We start from the raw sequence: 23891 nt of genomic DNA, 5'->3' as shown, positions 1-23891 counted from the left end.
AAAAACAGTCATATTTACAATTTCCTTAACTTCAATATTTTACAGTGTTCCGTTCTAAGACATTACAGTACAGTTGTTCATCAAAAGATTTTGATCCCGGCTCTGATGGTGCAGAGACAGATCAGCAGCGGTTTAGCGGAGAGGTTGACACTGGGAGTTGAATGAGCCTGCTTGCTGCTTGTTGCTGTTTGAGCCCCACGTGTTGCACACGGCTTGCCAAGCTACAGGTTGGGTACCTGTGACTGTGTTTCCTGGTTGATTTCCATCTGTGATAGGTCTGTGTAAAGCAAATCGTCCGGGACTCTCGGAGCACCAACTCCGCCCTATCTCAGGCTCCACTTTATTAAGAAGGAGGTGGGGAGAGATTGAGACTGAGACTGTTGTAGGGAGAGAGATTGTTGTCAGGAGTGAGCACTGAGACAAGTCAGGCTGAGGTTTCCCTTCCAAATCTCAACTGGTGTCAATTTCTTTTTTTTTTGCCCCTTGCACTTCCTGACTCTCCAGCCGCGATGTTGGACCCTTCCTCCAGCGAGGAGGAATCGGATGATTTGCTGGAGGGAGACGCCGCCATCGACCCTCCGCTGGCCGGAGGGGGAAGCGTCGGCGGCAGCAGCAGCGCCAGCGGCCGCTCCCTGCCGGCTGCCCGGGGCAGCGAGGGGCGAGGTTCGGGCAGCGCTCGCTCGGTCAGCCCCAGCCCATCGGTGACCAGCGAGAAGGAGAGGGAAGAGCAGGAGAGGAGCCAGCGGGAGGAGGAGGACGCCCAGAAGAGGAAGGCGCTGCAGCTCTACGTCTTCCTGCTGCGGTGCATCGCTTACCCTTTTAATGCCAAGCAGCCCACAGACATGGCCAGGAGGCAGCAAAAGGTGAGTGAGTGTGACAGACACACACAGAACCCGGGGCACAGGCAAACTCCACTCCCCACCAATCCATCCAAACGCTTCCTGAGTAACAGGTGCTCCATCCAAATCCACACACTTTATTTTGGAAATTTGCCTCTTTTTCAAATAAAAAGTTAGGAACACTTTTAGTTTTGGCCACAATTCTCTCTGGTTTATCTTTGCACGTTTACAAGGGCCCCATGTTTTATTAACATCTAAATATACTTAGTAGTTTCCTCCTGCTGCCAGACTGTCTTTAGAATCAGAAAAGTTCAGATTAAAGTTGCCCCCAGACTTAGTTCTGGCCATAACCATAGAAGGCGACTATTTGCCCCCCCCCCCCCCCCCCCCACCCAAAGGGGTCTATTGCTAATTTACCCTCGACCCTGCATTTCCTTCCCTTTTTCAAGTACTAATCCAGTTCCCTTTTGAGAGTTACTATTGAATCTGCTTTCAGTACCCTCTCCTTCCAGTTCATAACAATTTACAGAATCGTTATCCCGCTCCCCCATCAGTTTGGTACTTTTGCCTTCACTCTGAATGTTAACTCCTCTGCTCCTGGAGACTGAGTGAATCAGGGTAAACTGTCAAAATCCTTCATGATTTTTACTGAGCAATTTCTATCAGATTTCCCTTTTTTACTATAGGGGGAACCCAGCTTCTCCAGTCTCACCAAATAACTGAAGTCCATCATCCTTGGTACCATTTGAGTAAATCTCTTCCATGCCAAGGCCTTGACATCCTCCTTGAAATGTGCTGCTCAGATTGGTTAGGCCTCAGGCTGGGGTACTGTAATCAATGTTGTATAAAGATTAAAGTGTAACTTCCTTGCTTTTGTCCCCCTTGTTGAGAGAGTCACCAGGTTTTAAGCTGGTTGGCAAAAAAACCCAAAGATGCCATAGGGGAAAAATATTAACGTGAAGTTTGAGGATAGGGTCTGGAACAAACTGCCTGGGAGAATGGTAGAGACAAATTCCATCATAACTATCCAAACCTCTTTTGAGAGGTATCTGAATGAGGAAAGGAAGGGGATCAAGTTGGAGTTGCTCTTGTAGGAGCTCGTACAGATGTGACACAACCAAATGGCTGTGTTGTAATTGTTATTTTTTTACAAAAAATCTGTTCTATTCATTACTCAATGCCTTTTTAACAGCCTCTCAACTTGTCCTGTTACCATTTTGAAGATTTGAGTACATGCCCCCTCAGATTTTGCTATTTTGCACACTTATTCACTGCACCATGCTCCTTCTAGTTGACGAGACTGGAGAAATTGGAACCCTAAGCAGTGAAGATTAAAGGTTGACTTAAATTCTGAGGGATTTTGATTGGAAGAAACTTTTTCCGTTAGCAGGAGGGTCCATAACCAGAGGATACTTGTTTAAGTTAATTGCCAAAAACATCAAGGGAGAAATGAGAATTGTTTTTACACAGCGGGTTGTGATTTCAAATAGATTGCCTGAAAAAGTAGTCCAAACAGGTTCAACAATAACTTCCAGAAGATCTCTCTGCTTGAAAAGAAGAAATTTGCAATGTTCTCGGGTAAGGGCAGGGTACTGGGACTAATTGGATAGAGCCTGCAGAGGCATAAGCTACCACCTCCTGTGCGATATGATTCCATAGCTTGCCCTGTGAGCTTTGATTTTAAGATTGAATTCCGCCATGCATTTAATTGGGGTTAATTCCAGAGGAACAAGTGGGACTGACTTTTGAACCTTGCTGTAGTTGTCTCTAAATCTGTCAATTTGTTTAGAGCAATGCTCAATGAACAACTTCTCAACTGCAAGCTTGCAATAACCTACACTGTACCTGGGAATGCCTTGTGTTCCCTGCTGTAGTTTATCAGATGTTATTATGTCCATATTGTCGTGGCATTTTGATTCTATTCAAGCCGACTCATTTTTTTTGTTGCAGAGCATTCAATCAATAACATTGTTTGCAATGCAGTGAACAAGTGCAACAATTCCTTTTTCAGTGACTATTTCTGTCCTGTTTGTTAGCACAGAGTGCACAAACTCCACTCCCAAGGAGTTTAAATATTACCGAGTTTAACCTTGTTAAAGTGAGACATGGTAAAGGGTGACGTTTACAGCATGTATCTCTCAATCCTCAATTTTAACAGGACATTGTTACTTCCTGTAATCTGGTTCTCAAAGCTGTATTTTTTTTCTTACATTCCAAAATGTGACGTTGAAATGCTCACTACAATCCAGCCAATTTTGCCTCTGTACATATTTTAAATTAATTACAATTAAACTCACCATCACACTGAGCATCATACCTGATACAACCTGGGAAACAGAGTCTGGCTTTTTGAAGCTTTAATTTTTACCTGATCATTGTATCGTTCCTGGTTGGACTTTTAAAAGTCTTAGCTGGGTCGTTAATGCCAAGGTGACAGGAGATTTTCTTTGGCATGATGACAGCATACAACTGTCTGGTTTCCTTTTTAACAGATGAGAGTGGGTTTGTTCTATTGCTTTTGGTGATGTACTGCTTTTTAAAGTATTACACCATTTTAATGTACAATACATTTTGTTTTAATTGATCAGGTAAAGCTGTAGGTGGTTAAGTAAACAGACCTTGAGATGAATTTGAGTTTAATTGTTCTGCGAGGAGGGAATGTGTTAAAGTTATTTGGAGTAGTCAGCATTAACTGACTAGTGTTTTCCTGGTGTGTATACATACAGTGGACGATTCCCAGTTGTTTCTGATGTGATGTCCAGTGATTGTGAGTTCATCACATCACATTGAATTTAGATGATAGTTGCTTGATGTAATACTTGTGGATCACATTTCACTTTTTCTTTGCAATTCTTGTGTTGAAACATACTGTATTCCTCAGGTATTTTGCACTTTGAATTCCTGCCAGTTCTAAACGTGGCCACATCTGTACCTGTGTATCTCCATCGAGTCAGAGATGTTTGCTGACTGCTAGGTTTGGCTGTTTATGCTTACCAGCTGCCATCACAGAAGGAATCACTGCAGGTCATGTGCAGTGACTTCATTTCCCTTCACGGAGAGCAAATGTCTTTTGGGTTTATAACATGCATGGCAGCTTTTAAATATGTGTGGCAGCTTCTAGAGACAATTACACAAAAACATGGACGATTCATTTTGCCTTTCTAAATGGTGAGGCAGCTTGATAGTTCTCATACTATTGTGTTTTCTTTCCCCCTAAAATGAAGTGTACTTCCTGCTGTTGTATGACCTGCATAGTCTTCAGGGTGCTAGAGGTAAGCCTGTCACCTTTGTCCCTGTACCTTGGGGATTCTGCAGCAGAGTAGCTGATTCAAGCTTGGATAGCAAGCAACTGAAAGCGGGAGTGCACACAAAGAAGAGAGCTGAAGTTTTCTCAGTCTTATCACAAATATTTTTTTCTGAAGCACCATTTCCTTCACCAAAAAAAAAATCAGAATCTAAAGCAGTTTTCATCACGTTGAATGTTTGAGCTGTAAACTCTCTCAAAAGCTAAAGAAAGACTTGCTTTTATACATGGCCTTTCACACCTCATGACATCTGTGTTTTGCAGCCAATATTTTTGAAATGTAGGAAACATAGCCAGTTTGCTGTAGCCTTGTTGTACACAATGTAATATCCCTGACCTGGTTAAGGTTGGATTCTGGAAGCACTATCATGCCATGGTTCTGAGTAGTGATTTTCAACTTTTGTACTTGTCGTTTTTTTGTGTGTGGTGATGGTACTGAGGAAATAGGTTATCTGTTTTCAGGGCCAGTATTCAAATCGGTCATCTTATTAGCAGACTTTTGTCCTGAACTTTCACAACGAAAAGCGGAGCCCCATCTTTTTTCTGTAGATGAATCACCCCTAGACAAAATCACATTGAGGATTAGAGCACGTTTCAGTTTACAAATTTCTAGCATAAATAAAAGCAAAATACTGCAGAAGCTGGCAATCTGAAATAAAAACAGAAAATGCTGGATCAACTCCGGTCTGGCAGCTACTGTAGGGTTAATGTTTTGAATCTAAATGATTCCAACAGAACAGTTCTGGGAAACGATAATTTGGATCTAAACATTAACTGTTTCTCTGCACAAAACCCACCAGTTGCCAGACCTACAAATTTCTAGCAATGTTTGGTGAATTAATTAATGGTGAAAAATTGGCACTGCACCCTTTTTTTGTTCAGTCAATTTTCAACTCGAGTGCAATAAGTCTCAAGTTTAGCTGATTTTTAAAGTGAGTTTCTTTGCCAGTATACTTTTCACTGAAAACAAAACATATGGGCAGATATTGTGATAGGCTGCTGAAGAGGGGTATTCATTTTCTGGTTTTGGAGTCACTGATTTTTTAAAATATCAGTACCACTCCCACAATTTAACACATCTAAAAGTTTAGTAGCAAGGGTCGCTGTCTTGCTGCAAGGGTCGGAACTTTGATTCTGGTTTGTCTAAGCAGATTTTAACTATGGGTTTCTGTCCATCTCCAGTCTACTACGCTCTGAGGAAGTCTAACATGATCAATATCTTCAGCAATGGCCAAAGTGTGGAACGTAGGAATGCAACCATCCGGATCAGGGCGGCACGGTAGCACAGTGGTTAGCACTGCTGCTTCACAGCTCCAGGGACCTGGGTTCGATTCCTGGCTTGGGTCACTGTCTGTGTGGAGTTTGCACATTCTCCTCGTGTCTGCGTGGGTTTCCTCCGGTTTCCTCCCACAGTCCAAAGATGTGTGGGTTAGGTTGATTGGCCATGCTAAAATTGCCCCTTAATGTCCTGAGATGTATAGGCTAGAGGGATTAGTGGGTAAAATATGTAGGGATATGGGGGTAGGGCCTGGGTGGGATTCTGGTCGGTGCAGACTCGATGGGCCGAATGGCCTCTTTCTGTACTGTAGGGTTTCTATGATCATAGAACATAGAACAGTACAGCACAGAACAGGCCCTTCGGCCTACGATGTTGTGCCGAGCTTTATCTGGCATTAAAATAGCATCCATTAGCTTTTACCTACATTTCGAATATTCTTCACTCATTTCTAGGTGGCAAAGATATGCTACTTAAACGTCGTCTTTATTGAAATTTTTTTACCTGAATAGTGGCAATAACGAAATGCTAGAGTTACTGCTTAGCAATGCTGAGCCAACATAGTATTCACATAACTGCCATCAGACTTTTGAATGGACTTACCTTGCATTAAGTTGATCTTTCTCCATACCCTAGCTATGACTGTAGCACTACATTCTGCACCCTCTCCTTTCCTTTTCTATGAACGGTATGCTTTGTCTGTATAGTGCGCAAGAAACAATACCTTTACTGTATACTAATACATGTGACAATAATAAATCAAAGTATTTATATAGCCAAATTGGCAAAGCAGTCAAGGGAGTATATAAGCTACTTCATATAATTTGGCTCAATACTTTTCTTGGCCAGTGTTCCCTTCCCCCACCCACTTCCACTGATTTTACCAACACTTCTTAATCCACCAAAAATCACCAAAGTAATTAACAGACTCAAATCCTGTTAAGTGTCACATTCACTTTGTTGTCTTTAAAATTTCATACTCCCTTTCATATCGATTGAAACTATTCCAAAATGACTGCATTCAGTGGTGCCACTCCAAATAAGTTCCAATTAATTGTGTTTTCCAACATCACAAGCAGTTGTCTCTGCAATCCATCAATTCTGAACCATTAAGCTTTCTATTGTGCTTGTGTATAATTTAGGCTTCTGTATTAAGCACTAGGATGAATTTGTTTTCAGCATACTTTGACTTGCTGACTCGAGTGCGAGTTCCAAGAACACTATCCTAGCAGGAATTTCACGTGGCATACTGTGGAAGGTTGGAATAAGGCAGAGCCTTAAAGTGCCTCAGTTCTCAGAATGTGAATCAAATCGTTCTTTTGTTTTTCTGTTGAAAGATGCACCATTTGTTTCTCTCTGCCTATCCTAGAGAAATCTGCCTCTCGACAGGGATATGGTGCCATAATGTTTGATTATCTACAAGTTAATAAGCCTATACTCAAATGATCTTGCTTTATTTGCCACTCACCCCTCCGCCTCCAATCCCTTTGACCATTTACTGGGGGTATGATTGCATTGGAAGCACCAGCCTTTTGCTATCTCATTCAAGTAACTTTCTTGTGCCAGAAATGGCAGTGTGCTATTTAACCATGGGCTGGGGGATTCTAAAATTGAGTAATGCCTGCCATTCACTCAGGCCCGAGACTTAAGACCATAATACATAGGAGCAGAAGTGGGTCATTCGGCTCATCAATTCTGCTCCGCCATTCAATCGTGGCTGATATTTTTCTCATCCCCATAACCCCTGATCCCCTTATTAATCAAGAACCTATCTATCCCTGCCTTAAAAACACTCATGACCTGGCCTCCACAGCCTTCTGTGGCAAAGAGTTCCACAGATTCACCATCTTTGGCTGAAGAAATTCCTCCTCCATCTGTTTTAAAGGATCATCCCTTTAGCTTGAGGTTGTGCCCTTTGGTTCTAGTTTTTCCTACTAATCCACTCCAGATAGATGTCCACTCTATCCAGGCCTCGCAGTATCCTGTAAGTTTCAATAAGATCCCCCTCATCCTTCTAAACTCCAATGAATACAGACCTAGAGTCCTCAACCGTTCCTCATACGACAAGCTCTTCATTCCAGGGGTCATTCTTGTGAATCTCCTCTGGACCCTTTCCAAAGCCAGCACATCCTCCTTTAGATATGGGGCCCAAACCTGCTCTCAATGCTCCAATGGGGTCTATCGAGAGCCTTAGAAGTACATCCCTGCTCTTGTATTCTAGCCTCTCGACATGAATGCTAACATTGCATTTGCCTTCCTAACTGCTGACTGAACCTGTACGTTAACCTTCAGAGAATCTTGAACAATGACTCCCTTTGTTTCTGATTTCCTAAGCATTTTCCCACTTAGAAAATAGTCTATGCCTCCATTCCTCCTTTCAAAGTGCATAACTTCACACTTTTCCACATTATGTTCCATCTGCCACATCTTTGCCCACTCTCCTAATTTGTCCAACTCCTTCTGCAGCCCCCCTGCTTCCTCAATACTACCTCTCCCTCTACATATCTTCGTATCATCTGCAAACTTGGCAACAGTGCCTTCAGTTCCTTCTTCCAAATCGTTAATGTATATTGTGAAAAGTTGTGATCCCAGCACTGACCCCTGAGGCACACCACTAGTCTCCGGCTGCCATCCTGAAAAAGACCCCTTTATCTCCACTCTCTGCCTTCAGCCAGTCAACCAATCCTCTACCCATGCCAGGATCTTGCACTTAAGTTATTTAACAGTCTCCTATGCAGCACCTTGTCAAAGGCCTCCTGGAAATCTAAATAAATCATGCTCACTGATTCTCCTTTATCTAACTTCCTTGTTACCACCTTGAAGAACTCTAACAGATTTGTCAGACATGATCTCCCCTTGACAAAGCTCAGTCCTGCTATATCATGCACTTCCAAATATTCTGCAATCTCATCTTTATTAATGGACTCTAAAATCTTGCCAATGACCGAGGTCAGGCTAACCAGCCTATAATTTCCTGTCTGCTGCCTCCCTCCCTTCTTAAACAGCATAATAGATAGTGATTAGTTGTAGGAACACCCTGATGGATTTCCTTCTCCCTATAGATAGCACTGCCTAAACTGAGTTCAGCAAACTTATCACAGCCTGGGAATTGCTGGTGGCACAGTGGTTAGCACTGTTGTCTCTGAGCACCAGGGACTCGGGTTTGATTCCAGTCTTGGGTGACTTGTCTGTGTGGAGTTTGTACATTCTACTTGGGTTTCCTTCAGATGCTCCGGTTTCTTCCCACAATCCAAAGATGTACAGGGTAAGTGGATTGGCCATGCTAAATTGCCCTTTAGTGTCCAAAGATGGGTAGGTTCGGGGGATTAGTGGGATAAATGTGTGGGCCAGGATAAGATGCTCTGTCAGTGTAGACCCGATGGGCCAAATGGCCTCCTTCTGCACTGTAAGGATCTATGATTCCAGACACTAACATCAACTCTTGGACCAAGTAGGCATCATGTATCCATAAATAAGTTCACTGATTTAACAGGAGTCATATTTCAGCTTTATTTGTGTACGTGTCCTTGAAGAATTGGATCATGATTAGAAATGTAAATACTTGTCAAAATGCTAGGAGATTGCTTATGTAGCGTGTGCTTCTTTGTGTCATACAAGGAATTGTATTAACTCTTCCCAAAGAGTTCTTGCAGTTCTTATCACCAATATCTTCTTGTTCATAAAATAATCACATTGTCATTTCAAAGTGGATTCAGGAATTAGCTCGTTCTCCAGTTATGATGTCCACCTTGAGAGCTGAGAGATTTAAGAGCTGACATATTTGAAGTTTTCAAGATTAGGTTCAGGCAACTAGCCATGGGGTTATTTCCATAGTTTGCAAGATTGTAACAAAAGGCCCAAAATTTAACACATTGCACAGAATGAGGCAAAAATGTGCACACAACATCAAATTCTCTGCTGCAACCCAATATTGCAACACAGTCCCTAAATATTTACTACAAAACTTCAGTTTTCTTTTAAAAGAGCAATATTAAACATTTTTTGGAAGTGAGCAGGAAAATGGGTTTAGAATAGATGGAGAATGAATGACCTGATTCTCTATAGTCTTAAACCTCTGGTAAGTTGAGACAATTTAAAGTTTATTTATTAATCACAAGTAGGCTTGCATTAACACTGCAATGAAATTACTGTGAAAATCCCTTAGTCGCCACACTCCAGTGTCTGCTCAGGTACACTGAGGGAGAATTTAACATGGCCAATGCATCTAACCAGCACACCTTTCAGACTGTGGGAGGAAACTGGAGCACCTGGAGGAAACCTGTGCAGACTCTGCACAGACATTGACCCAAGCCAGGAATCGAACCCGGGTTCCTGGCACTGAGGCAGCGGTGCTATTGTTGGGGATGGGCAAGGTGGCGGAAGAGATGTTGAGTCTCCTTTTGGTTTTCCATTTTTATCATTTAAATTTTTAAGTTTTTAAAGTATTTTACAAACTACGTTGACCTCTATTTACTTGCATAGTTTCATAATGACAATCCAGAGCATTGCTTTCTTGGCAACTCTAAGGATATCAAATGGATGGTTTTGGTATTCTTCCCCCATTGACAACAAGGCTTTCTGTCCAGACAGTTTTGTGGAAGGAATCTGTTTGTATAATATAGAATTTAGAGAGAAAATGAGGCAACCCACAGAGCTGGTAAGCAGTGAATCTTGCATTTGTACTTCAGAGTTTACACAAGATTGCTTGTACTTGAGCTGTAAGAGGTTCACCTTAACTGAAGTGCCATGAATGAAGCAATAGTGTGGCATGCTCATATTAGGTGTATAACTGATGGATCGTGATTTGCACACACTTATCAAGAGTATACACTTAAAAGGCATCATTATGTGAAGTAGTAGGTGTTTTGAGGCTGCTTGTCAAGTGTGGAGTGTGATGTTTACCAATACACTTGAGTATTCATTGGCAAGGCAGTGCTTACCGTGAGAATGTGATGTTGTATAAAGGTTTTTGTTTCATTGTGGGTAATGTATTCAATTTTGAATTTTCTGTTACAATCTTGCAAACCATTGGAAATCACCATGACTATTTACGTGGACCCATGAGAATGGAGATGCATTTTATACAACTAGCAGAAAAATACCCAACAAATTTCATTGAAACGAATGGAATAGTTCCACTTTGAAGGTATTTAAAAAAAGCTCAGATGGCTAAGGTGGCAACTAATATTAACTTGCACAGTTGTTTTTTTTTCTCCTTTTGTTTTGTGACATGATGTTAGGGGCTGAATTTTAACTCTAGAATGGGTGGTTGAGATTAAAATGCAGGAAATCTGAAAGGGGAACTCCACCTACCCACTAAGGATGGGATAAGGATTAGGTGACTGAGTGGGATCATAGAATCCTACAGTGCAGAAGGAGGTCATTCGGCCCATCAAGTCTGGACTGACCACCATCCCACCCAGGCCCCATTCCCATAACCCCATGCATTTACCCTCGCTAGTTCCCCTGACACTCAGGGGGGCAATTTAGGTTGATCATTAAAATATTATAATAAGACTACAGGCCTTCATTTTTAAAAATTCATTCATGGGTGCTGCTGGCTGGCCAGCATTTATTGCCCATCCCTAGAGGGCAGTTGAGAGTCAACCACATTGCTGCAGCTCTGGAGTCACATGTAGGCCAGACCGGGTAAGGATGGCAGATTTCCTTCCCTAAAGGATATTCGTGAACCAAATGGGTTTTCTGACAATCAACAATGGTTTCGTGGTCATCAGTAGATTCTTAATTTGAGATTTTAAAAATTGAATTCAAATTCCACCATCTGCCATGGCGGGATTCAAACCTGGGTCCCCAGAACATTAGCTGAGTTTCTGGATTAATAGTCTAGTGATAATACCACCAGGCCACCCTTCCCTTCTTAACAAATCTTTTTTAAAAACGCCTGCCTGTGACTTAAGGGGAGAGAGGAGGGCTGAAGCCATGAGGCACATGCCAGTATATTGCTACTTGGGGCCAGGAAGAGGAGCAGTGTCTCCTTCAGGTCCAACAAGCTACTCAGTAAGTCCTTCCCACCGGCTACCAGCCGCTCTTTGCTTGCCAATTCCACACCATGAAATGCCTCTTCATCTCTTCCTATGCCTACCCATCCTCAATCAGCAACTGTTTTCTCCCAACCGATCGCCATAGAACACACTGGCAATGCACACACCTACTCTCTCAAGTTGCTGTCCTGTGAAGTAGGCACTCCCCCCTGAATGCCCTTCACCCTCGTCAATGGGTCAGAACCTCACTTCAGCCTCAAGTTGTATTTCAGTTAAATTCTGCAATACATTCAGGAAATGTTTGCCAGTCCCCAGGTTAAAATCCAGGTTCAACTTATCTCCAAATGCAAGCAGTGTTGGACCTCACAGCATCATTTGACTTGTAGCATCTTGAATTTCGATACTTTAACTCCGAGTTATGGCTAGCAATCAATAATTTACTTCATAGATTCAACAATATTTCATTGTCCCCAAGGCAGTAATGGGTGGGAATGTTACCTGAAGCAGCAGATAATTTAGAAAAATTCTGCAAGTGATCAACATCATTTAGGGCAAAATGGAATTGAGGGAACAAAATCTGAGACCTATATTTTATTTTAAATAGACTAGCTAATCTGTTCCTGCTGATTTTAATGTTCCAAATGGTGAGGGAGTCCAGAACTAGGGGTCATAGTTTGAGGATAAGGGGTAAACCTTTTAGAACTGAGGTGAAGAGAAATCTTTTTCACCCAGAGTGGTGAATGTGTGGAATTCACTACCACAGAATGTAGTTGAAGTCAAAACGCTGTCTAATTTCAAGAAGAAATTAGATATAGCTCTTGGGGCTAAAGGGATTTGGGGGGGAATCAGGATATTGAATTCGATGATCAAGATGAATGGTGGAGCAGGCTCAAAGGGCCAAATGGCCTACTCCTGCTTCTAGTTTCTATGTTCTGCGGTGGATTAGTAACATTGTTCCTATATCACAGAATTTGTGGGAAATATATGACTTGTCTGTAAGATTTGAGCAAAGGAAGGCCGTTCCAGGAGTTGCATAAAATATTTCAACCTGACTCATGCTATTTGTGTATCCTTCCCTTTTTTTATTCATAATTTTTCCATTACTTAAATTGGTGAATCCATTTTGTGCTTATAGGCCACTAAGGATGATTGTTTGAAATCATCGAGTTAATGAGATTCTCACAATCTCTTTTTCTCTTCAGACATACTGAACATTATCCTGACAGTATAACTTGTATTTTTTTAAAGTGTATTTATGCAATTATTTTGGTTTTTAAAGTTACATAATCGTAGAAGGATAAATATGTTGGTAATGGAAGGTTAATTTTGCCACTTGTCTGTGGATGTGATGTTGATTGCAGAGACAAAAGAACCTGATTTTCCACCACCACCCCCCTACAGCCCTTCCTGCCAGCAGGATTTTGTTGGTTCCAGCGAAATCTTAGAAACCCTACAGCACAGAAAGAGGCCATTCGGCCCATCAAGTCTGCACCGAACACAATCCCACCCAGACCCTACTCCCGTATCCCTACATATTTTACCCACTAATCCCTCTAACCTACGCACCCCAGGACACTAAGGGCAATTTTAGCATGGCCAATCAACCTAACCCGCACAGCTTTGGACTGTGGGAGGAAACCGGAGCCCCTGGAGGAAACCCACGCAGACACGAGGAGAATGTGCAAACTCCACACAGACAGTGACCAAGTCGGGAATCAAACCCTTGCCTGGCTCTCGCATTTTATGGCTCCACCTTTCCACAGCAGAGGCAGTAAAATTCTGCCCCATATTTGTAGGGTCCCCCAAGTGCCATTTCAAGTGTGCGCGAACTCACTTACACCCATGATCGATCTCTCTCCTGCTGTAGTGAGTCCCAAACCAATGGGGAAGAACTTGCCCATGGGCTTTTTGTGGCACATGTGGATTAGAAAGTCTTTTTAAATTGCATTTCTTTGAATTTTTCAATGTTTACTGAAATATAAGAGGTTTGTGAAGTGATGAACTTTGTTTGGAAGAATGAGAAGAGACGAGGAACTAAATGGTTATATTGGCACAGTGTGACCTGAGAGCCCCCCCCCCCCCCTCCCCCCCCCCATTTATCTAATATAAATTATCTTAAAGCGCATATGTTTGGGCTGGGTGGTGGTGTTCGGTAATTGAATGATGGCCATGGTTGAGAAGTCTGTTAAACATGTGGAAGCAAATCCACGGCAAGTAAGTTGTTAAGCCATCATACAAAAACCAAGGCCTGAACAGTGTTTTATGGTATTCAATTCCAGACACCTCATCCTGGGCCTTCCCATGGGTGGGATCTTCCATTCCTGTTGAACCTACCCACGCCCCTCCCCGGCAGGTTCTTTGGTGCGGCTGCTGAGCGACCCAAATGCCCATTGTCTTTGGCGGGACTGGAAGATCCAATTGCAAGTCACCTCTAATGCTGGAAAACATGCCACGGAGGAGGTCACAAGGTCTTGAAGTGGTGCAGAATAGGCTTGACTCCGATACCAGAGTAACGTTTATTTATTTGTCACAAGTGAGCTTACATTAGCACTGCAATGAAATTACTGTGAAAATCCCCTAGTCACCGCACTCCACCTGGTCGGGTACACTCGGAGAATTTAGCATGGCCAATGTACCTAACCACGTCTTTCAGACTGTGGGAGGAAACCGGAGCATCTGAAGGAAACCCACACAAACACGGGGAGAATGTGCAGACTCCCCACAGACTGACCCAAGCCAGAAATTGAACCCGGGTCCCTGGCGCTATGAGGCAGCAGTGCTAACCACTATGCCACTAGAGAAGAGGTACTGATGAGAGGAAACTGAAGGAGATTGTTCTTCATAGAGCAGAAAAGAAGGGGTTGTTTGGTGTAAGTATGTGAAATCATTGGGGGTAAATTTGCACCTGTGTTCACCATGAATGTAAACGACGAGGTGCACGCAAAATCTTGAACTGGAAAATCAGATTTTCGTCGATTTTTCTGTTTCCACCCCTCAAAGGATGGGCACCTCGTTTCAGTACATTATATAATTAGCGGGCTCTCCCTTATGCTCGGCAAGGTTTACAACAGATTTTAAAAAAAACATGAAGCAGTCGAATGGATGCCCTCCCACTGATGGGGTGCACAGGTAAATATCATCTCCGGGATGAGAAGGACATGCCCTGGCATGGCTGTGCTGGGGGCAGTGCCAATGGAATCCCTTCAGGGAGCTCCACTGGGATGGGTTCTGTGTTGCCCAGGTGCCTGTGTGGGGTGGGGTTCGGGGTGGGAGTGGTGGCTCCCATTATCTTTTGGGGAGGGTAAAGATCGCTGTGGGGTAGGGGTTTGCTTTGTCCGGGGGAGGGGTGGGGTTTGGGTGGGTGGAGTTTATTTTAGTGCAGATCGGGGAGTCTCCGCCCTCCAGCATGAAGGCATCGGAGATGTCTGCAGCATTTATTTTACTCTTGTGTTGCATTATCCAATGAATCAGGGCAAAAGAACCAGAGGCAACTCAATTTTTTTTTTACCTAACAAATTCTGATCTAAAGGGTGCTGAAGCAGCCTTAACCGTCATTTCCAAATAGAATTCAATTACTGAAGGGAAAATTTTACAAGTCTGTGGGAATAGTTCTCTTTCAAAAAGCACTGATACAATGTTTTGAATTCTGCTGTATTCTGTGCTGAATCATTCTATGAATCTACTGGATTGGTACAGTGCCCTGTGTTTGAACCTGCACAAGGTAGTTGTGATAATCCCCACGAGATCCATGGGGAATCACTGATTGATCTCCCTACGGAGCTTGATGAGTATGAGTTCCCCCTGGTAACGGGCAGTGGCCTGCCGAGCTGGAACTCATTACCTGAGCTTTTTGTAAGGTAGGCCCAGAATTGGGCTTGCTGAACTGAACCCCAGAATGTGTGTACACCATGGTAGTGGTTTTACTTTGCATTCTGTAATAAACCGTGTTCCTTTCGAGTCGGGCTTCCTAATTCATTGCAGTGATCGTTCTACAGATTAAATGAAGGTACTAATTTGCAGTCTTTTTTTTTTAAACCCAGCCCATTGCAGTGGTAAGCGTAGCACCTTGACCCACTGGGACAAACAATAGTTCACCACCTGGAGGTGGGAAAACGTCCCTTAAGTGTCAAGAAGTGGGAAGCGGCCGATCACCAGCTCATGGTGGGGTGTCAAATATGCTGATTGATTGAAGCAATTATCCTGAGCCTGCCAGAATTTAGTGATGGCTCAAGGATTAAATATGAGTTGCGTGGCTTTTTGGTTTGTCCCTCATGTTTTTTTTTGTCGAGGAAACCACTGTTTTGCCAGTATTAGTACATGATTACCTGTGTGAATTTCCTTTGCATGCTGTTCCATTGGAATTGCTACTACATTTAAAGTAAACATCTTAATGCCACAGTTTAATAGAGTAACAGATATGTCTTAGAACATGAATACTCAGGCTTTAATGTGTGATATATTTCCCCTGAAGTTTTAAGGTAAGTTCAACAATCCCAGCAGGTAGTTGAGCTCAGATTGGGTGCAGCTTGGGCACGCAGCTTCTGTACTTCAGTGCTGATACCCTGCCCTGTGTTTCTTTCAGCCCCTCTGTGAGCTCAGGATCATCAAGTTTCCACTTTTAGTCTCATCCTTTCCAGAAGGTAATCATTCATTGAGCATCAAATCAGCTCTTTGCAGTCCTCTGGGTTTAAGATGAGACACAGCATTTTATTAAAATTATAGTTGCTTTTAGCATTTGGATTTCTGTCTCTCTGTTTTGGGGATGGGGTTGGGTGAACTTTTGAGTTGAATTTGTGATTTTGGTGCAAACTTGCGATTGTTTGTGTAAAACGAGGTATTATTGACCGAAACTGAATGGTGGTTGCTATGGTAATCTCCATACCAAATAATGCAAGTGCACTGTTTACCAGTCTCTCTTGGCAGTGTATGGAAAAGACTGATGCTACCAGTGAAAACATACTGAGACAACTCCTAATTCATACCTTTGCTTGGGTTTAAATTGAACCGCAGCTGCCAAAATCATGGGGTGGCACAGTGTTTAGCATTGCTGTCTCTCAGGGCCCTGGGTTCAATTCCTGGCTTGGGTCACTGGCTATGTGGAGTCTGCACATTCTCCTCGTTTTGTGTAGGTTTCCTTTGGGTGCTCCGGTTTCCTTCCAAAGACCTGCAGGTTGGATGGATTGGCCATGCTGAGTTGCCCCTTAGTGTCAAGGGGACCAGCTAGGTAAATGCATGGGGATAGGGCCAGGGTGGGATTGTGGTCAGTGCAGACTCGATGGGCCGAATGGCCTCTTTCTGCACTGTAGGATTTTCTGATTTGTGTGTTCACCATTCTTCTGGTGAATACTTGACATGTGGCTGTTTGCTTGGACAGGCATTTGTCTATAACAACATGATGTTGGATTTTACATTGATCTATTTTTACATCTTGATTTGAGCCAGTGGGATGCCTCATACATCTTCTCTTAAAGACTAGAGATGTTTTAAAAAACAAATCTTTTTCAATGTATCTTAATCTGAGATGACAGCTAGGCAAAACTTTATGGTGTTGTTTCACACCTCTGTGCTACGAAATAACTGTGTACAGATGGGGATTGTGTACACCAGGATGCCACCAGGGAACTGTTTACCAACACAGGTTTCTGGCCAGCTAGCTGTTTTTCTTTTTGATGCTATTGATACATGTGTAAGTATATTCATGGTGGTATACATACATGTGACAAGCAACTTTCCTTCTATCTCTCTCATTCAAAAACAGAATGAAACATTGCTTTTAAGAACTAGGAGCAGGCCACAGAGCCCCTCAAGCCTGCTCCACCATTCAATAAGATTGTGGCTGATCTTTGTGGACTCAGCTCCACTTACCCATCGGCTCACCATAACCCTTAATTCCTTTACTGTTCAAAAATCTATCCATCTTCGCCTTAAAAACATTCAGTGAGGTAGCCTCAGCTGCTTCACTGGGTAGGGAATTCCACTGATTCACAACCCTTTGGGTGAAGAATTTTCTTCCTCAACTCGGTCTTAAATCTGCTCCCCCTTATTTTGAGGCCATGCCCCCTAGTTCTAGTTTTACCCACCAGTGGAAACAACCTGCTTCTATCATATCTATTCCCTTCATAATATGTTTCTGTAAGATTCCCCCTCATTCTTCTGAATTCCAATGAGTATAGTCCCAGTCTACTCAGTTTCTTCTCATAAACCAACCCTCTCCATAGAACCATAGAAAATTACAGCTCAGAAACAGGCCTTTTGGCCCTTCTTGTCTGTGCCGAACCATTTTTTGCCTCGTCCCACTGACCTGCACTTGGACCACACCCCTCTCATCCATGAACCCATCCAAGTTTTTCTTAAATGTTAAAAGTGACCCCGCATTTACCACTTTATCCGGCAGCTCATTCCACACTCCCACCACTATCTGCGTGAAGAAGCCCCCCCCCCCCCCTAATATTCCCTTTAAACTTTTCTCCTTTCACCCTTAACCCATGCCCTCTGGTTTTTTTCTCCCCTAGCCTCAGCGGAAAAAGCCTGCTTGCATTCACTCTATCTATACCCATCAAAATCTTATACACCTCTATCAAATCTCCCCTCAATCTTCTACGCTCCAGGGAATAAAGTCCCAACCTATTCAATCTCTCTCTGTAACTCAGCTTCTCAAGTCCCGGCAACATCCTTGTGAACCTTCTCTGCACTCTTTCAATCTTATTTACATCCTTCCTGTAACTAGGTGACCAAAACTGTACACAATACTCCAAATTCGGCCTCACCAATGCCTTATATAACCTTACCATAACACTCCAACTTTTATACTCGATACTCTGATTTATAAAGGCCAATGTACCAAAGGCACTCTTTACGACCCTATCCACCTGTGACGTCACTTTTAGGGAATTCTGTACCTGTATTCCCAGATCCCTCTGTTCAACTGCACTCTTCAGAGTCCTACCATTTACCCTGTACGTTCTACTTTGGTTTGTCCTTCCAAAGTGCAATATCTCACACTTGTCTGCGTTAAATTCCATTTGCCATTTTTCAGCCCATTTTTCTAGTTGGTCCAAATCCCTCTGCAAGCTTTGAAAACCTTCCTCACTGTCCACTACACCTCAATCTTTGTATCATCAGCAAACTTGCTGATCCAATTTACCACATTATCATCCAGATCATTGATATAGATGACAAACAACAATGGACCCAACACCGATCCCTGCGGCACACCACTAGTCACAGGCCTCCACTCAGAGAAGCAATCCTCCACAACCACTCTCTGGCTTCTTCCATTGAGCCAGTGTCTAATCCAATTTACTACCTCCCCATGTATACCTAACGACTGAACCTTCCTAACTAACCTCCCATGAGGGACCTTGTCAAAGGCCTTGCTGAAATCCAGGTAGACAACATCCACCGCCTTCCCTTCATCCACTTTCCTGGTAACCTCCTCGCAAGACTCTAATAGATTGGTCAAACATGACCTACCACGCACAAAGCCATGTTGACTCTCCCTAATAAGTCCCTGTCTATCCAAATATTTGTAGATCCTATCCCTTATCACACCTTCCAATAACTTGCCCACCACCGACGTCAAACTTACTGGCCTATAATTTCCTGGATTTCTTTTGGAACCTTTTTTAAACAACGGAACAACATGAGCCACCCTCCAATCATCCGGCACCTCCCCCGTGAATACTGACATTTTAAATATGTCTGCCAGGGTCCCTGCAAGTTCAACACTAGCTTCCCTCAGGGTCCGTGGGAATACCCTGCCCGGTCCTGGGGATTTATCCACTCTGATTTGCCTCAAGACAGCGAGCACCTCCTCCCCTTTAATCTGTAAAGGTTCCATGACCTCCCTACCTGTTTGCCCTATTTCCGTAGACTCCATGCCTGTTTCCTCAGTAAATACGGATGCAAAAAAACCATTTAGTATCTCCCCCATCTCTTTTGGTTCCATACACAGTCTACCACTCTGGTCTTCAAGAGGACCAATTTTATCCCTCACTATCCTTTTACTCCTAACATACCTATAGAAGCTCTTTGGATTTTCCTTCACTCTGCCAAAGCAACCTCATGTCTTCTTTTAGCCCTCCTGATTTCCCTCTTAAGTAGCTTCTTGCACTTTTTATACTCCTCGAGCATCTGATCTGTTCCTTGCTGCCTGTATATTTCATACAACTCTCTCTTCCTCTTAATCAGTGTTACAATCTCCCTCGAGAACCAAGGTTCCTTATTCCTATTTACTTTGCCTTTAATCCTGACAGGAACATACAAACTCTGCACTCTCAAAATTTCTCCTTTGAAGGCCTCCCACTTTCCATTTGCATCCTTACCAGAGAACAGCCTGTGCCAATCCACACTTCCCAGATCCCTTTTCATTTAATCAAAATTGGCCTTTTTCCAGTTCAGAACTTCAACCCGAGGACCAGATCTATCCTTATCCACGATCCACTAATGGCATTATGATCACTGGATCCAAAGTGTTCCCTCATCCATCACCTGCCCTAACTCATTTCCCAATAGGAGATCCAATATCGCATCCTCTCGACTCTGGAGTCAACCTCGTGAATCTCCTCTGCAGCCCCTCCAGTGCCAGTATATCCTTTCTCAAGTAAGGAGACCAAAACTGTACACAGTACTCCAGGTGTGACCTCACCGGTATCTTATACAGCTGCACCATAACCTCCCTGTTTTTAAACTCCATCCTTCAAGCAATGAAGGACAAAATTCCATTTGCTGCCTTTTTGCACTACCACTCCTCTTCGTGTCATCTGTGAACTTGGACACTACACTCGGTCCCTAACTCCAAATCATCTATGTAAATTGTAAACAATTGTGGTCCCAACACTGATTCCTGAGGCACGTCACTAGTCACTGATCAACCAGAAAAACACCCATTTATCCCAACTCTTTGCTTTCTGTTCGTTAACCAATCCTCTATCCATGCTAATACATTACCCGTAACATCATGTACCTTGTCGAATGCCTTCTGGAAATCTCGATGTTCCCCATTGTCCATCGTGCTGGTAATGTCCTCAAAGAATTCCAGTATATTAAACATGACCTGCCTTTCATGAACCCATGCTGCGCCTTCCCAATGGGACAATTACTATCCAGGTGTCTCACTATTTCTTCCTTCATTATAGATTCAAGCATTTTCCCCACTACAGAAGTTATGCTAACCAACCTATAGTTACCCGCCTTTTGTCTACCTCCTTTTCAAAATCGTGGCATCACATTTGCTGCTTTCCTATCTGCTGGAACCTCCCCAGAGTCCAGTGAATTTTGATAAATTACTACTATTGCATTTGCTATTTCTCCCGCCATCTTGTTTAGTACCCTGGGATACATTCCATCAGGGCCAGAAGACTTGTCTACCTTTAGCCCCATTAGCTTGCCCAACACCTCTTTAGTGATGATCATTTCTAGGTCCTCATCTGCCATAGCCATTTTTGTCATGTTATTTTGTTGTCCACTGTGAAGACTGACCAAAATACCTGTTCAATGCCTCGGCTATTTCCCATTATTAAATCCCCCTTTTCATACTCTAAAGGACCAATGTTTACCTTAGACACATTTTTTTTTGTTTTATATGTTTGTAGAAACTTTTGCTTTTTTAAATCTTCTGAGCTAGTTTACACTCAATCCATCTTGCTTTTCTTTTGGAGTTTTTTTGTGGCTTTCTGTTGACCTTTAAAGATTTCCTAATCCTCTAGTTTCCCACTAATCTTTGCCTTTTCTTTCAATTTATTACTCTCCCTTATTTCCTTAGATATCCATGGCTGATTATCCCTTTGGCTGCAGTCCTTCCTTATCACTGGTGTACACTTTTACTGAGCACTGTGAAAAATTGCTTTGTTCTTCGATTGTCCCACCGTAAAGTTTTTGCTTCCAGTCTACCTTATCCAACTCCTCCCTCATTCCATTGTAGTCTCCTTCGTTTAAGCACAAGACACTGGTATTGGATTTTACCTTCTCACGCTCCATCTGTATTTTAAATTCAACCATACTGTGATCACTCTTCCTGAAAGGATCCCTAACTGTGAGATCATTAATTATTCTTGTCTCATTACATGGGACCAGATCTAGGATAGCTTGCTCCCTCGTAGATGCCATTACATATTGCTCAAGGAAATTTTTCTATGTTTCTATCATGGGACTTAATAGGATGGAGGGTTATAGGTAGGCCTAGAAGGTAGGGAGATGTTCGGCACAACTTGTGGGTCCGAAGGGCCTGTTTTGTGCTGTAGTTTTTCTATGTTTCTATGAAACTATTGTGGGTACATTCTATGAACATGTGTCAAGACTTTTTATTGCTTGTCTACTAGAAAGATTGCATTCCTCAACAACTGAATGCCCAGTTTAAAATTTTAATTAGAAATTTCCATGGGACCGTGGGCTCTCTACTGACAAAAAAAAAGTTTAAACTTTGCATTGTTTGTTGTGCAGTCGAGTGTTCTGAAGAATCGATGACTCAGTTGGTAACCAGTTTAAAAACCCAAGTTTCTGCTCTCCAGCACGACAGTAAGTGTTAGTGGAAAAAGAAATCGACCAGTGCACCAATTTCCAATCGCAATCCATTGACTCCTGTGGGGAAGTGAATTGGCTGTGATATTTACTTTTCTCTCTGTTGCTTTCCCCCATTGATCAGAGAAGTTGAGATATTGGGTGGTGACAGATTTGTGCACAAAGGTTTACTTGAGGTGTTCCAATTAAACTGATTTCCCTGAAATATTCATCCAGTCGGAGGGAATGTCTTCATGACAAAAGGTGAGATTTGGATGTTGTGGCTACTAGCACGTTGGAAGATCCCAGCTATTTTTCCCAGGTCTGGTTTTATGGACAAAGTAGTGTGGGCGACAGACATTTGCCCAGTCATATCTGGCAATTGAGTCAGTCCCTTGAAATAAATACTTGTTGCTCCAAATGTTGACTGAGTTATGTTTTCCAATACTTGTCTCAATGAGGTGCAAGGTTAGTGGTGATTAACTCAGTCGATGATGAGACATTGTGATGTTGGCAATGTTTTGAGGGCTCAAATAGTGGTTGGTGTTACCATGGTTACCCATGAACCTGTAAACGATATAATACTTGCAACTAGACTCTTTAAACCAAATAATAATGTGTCACTGCAAAGTTTAACTTGTGGAGATTTAAGTATGAAAATCAACCAAAGCAGGTTAAGTCACGTGCTCCTAACTTTCATTTTGTAGGATATATAGTTGTGTATATATATTGAAGTATGTTATTTAATTCATTGTGTGCTGAACCTGCCTGTCAGAAGTCCAGTGAGTAGATATTTGAAAGATCAGAGTTAACTTGCCCACACTCAGTCACTAGGATCTTGTTTGCAGTTTTATCCCACTCCCAGGCAAAAGGACATCTTCTCACATATAGCAGCTCCTTTATATATGTTGTTCTCAAGCTATCATTGAGACCTAATGTGATTTGAATGCCCACTGTTGCCAAAACTAAAGCAACTGATGTTACCAAAATTATGGCGTTGGGCCTTCAAGACTTCTTCAGGAGGCATAACAATGTGTAAAAGAATAAAAGTCAGGAGCAGTTCTGGGATTGAAATATACAGGATTAGGGTACACAAACTATGCTAAAGATATTTCTCCTACACAATACCCCAGCCACCCACCAGCATTGAGTCAGGAACTGGTTTGCGAGCATGTTGAAACTGTAGACCCAGCCATGCTACCTAATGGTGATTAAGAGCATTTGACAGCTGCCACCCTGTTAATTCTGCCAAGCAATTCACAGCTGTTGGCCTCTGGCACTTATTTCTGCAGGCCTTACCACAGGATGCAACAGTTGGCTCTTGCCATCTCTCCAGCTGGCACGTGAGACCCTGGTTGCCTCCATTAATTACTGCCTGATGGGTGGTTTTGAAAATTTCACACTTCCGTAAGGGTTGCTCTTGTGAAATGTCCAAGACGTACTTAAGAATCAGAGTTTTACAGCAAAGAAAGAGTCCTTTCAGCCCATGTCTGTGCCAGCCATCAAGCACTTGGATTCTAATCCTATTTTCCAGCACTTGGTTCATAGCCTTGCATACTGTAGTGTTCAAGTTCTCACCCAAATACTTCTTGGGTTCCTGCCTCCACCTCCCTTTTCAGGCAGAGTGTTCCAGATTATCATCACCCTCTGGGTGAAAAGTTTTTCCTTCAATCCCCTGTCCTTGACATTAAATCTATGCCCCATGGTTATTGACCCCTCCACTAAGGGGAAAAGTTTCTTTCCATTTGTGTCCTTCACAATTTTGTAGAAATGAATTTCGGCCCCGCCGAGGTCTACGTGGAATTTTTATCCCACAATCTTCAATGTCAGGCTAATATGGTATTGACACTACCTGACGAATGTATAAACTCCTTCATTGGGCAACTAGAGAATTCAATATGGAGAATTTACCTCGCTGGTTCCAGGAAAGATGAAATCTCAACTTTTAAGTGTTTGTTGAAGAGGTTCCAGTG

At 42.8% G+C, this 23891-nt stretch overlaps 1 protein-coding gene across 2 annotated transcripts in view; it reads left to right on the top strand.

Annotated features, from left to right (window-relative positions):
• Nucleotides 1-345: 345 nt before the first annotated feature.
• The window catches only part of cadps2 (Ca++-dependent secretion activator 2), a 660384-nt gene continuing 636838 nt past the window's right edge, over nt 346-23891 (top strand). For both annotated transcript variants that reach the window (XM_078220144.1, XM_078220143.1), the window contains exon 1: nt 346-863. In XM_078220144.1, the coding sequence (XP_078076270.1) occupies nt 510-863 (354 nt within the window). In that variant the 5' untranslated portion in view covers nt 346-509. The remainder of the gene's footprint in view (nt 864-23891) is intronic.

This window comes from Mustelus asterias, chromosome 9, assembly GCF_964213995.1.
Source record: "Mustelus asterias chromosome 9, sMusAst1.hap1.1, whole genome shotgun sequence".
In the NCBI taxonomy this organism is placed as follows: Eukaryota; Metazoa; Chordata; class Chondrichthyes; order Carcharhiniformes; family Triakidae; genus Mustelus; species Mustelus asterias.
The sequence above is the reverse complement of the archived record's forward strand: the minus strand, read 5'-3'. Positions and strand labels throughout refer to the sequence as shown.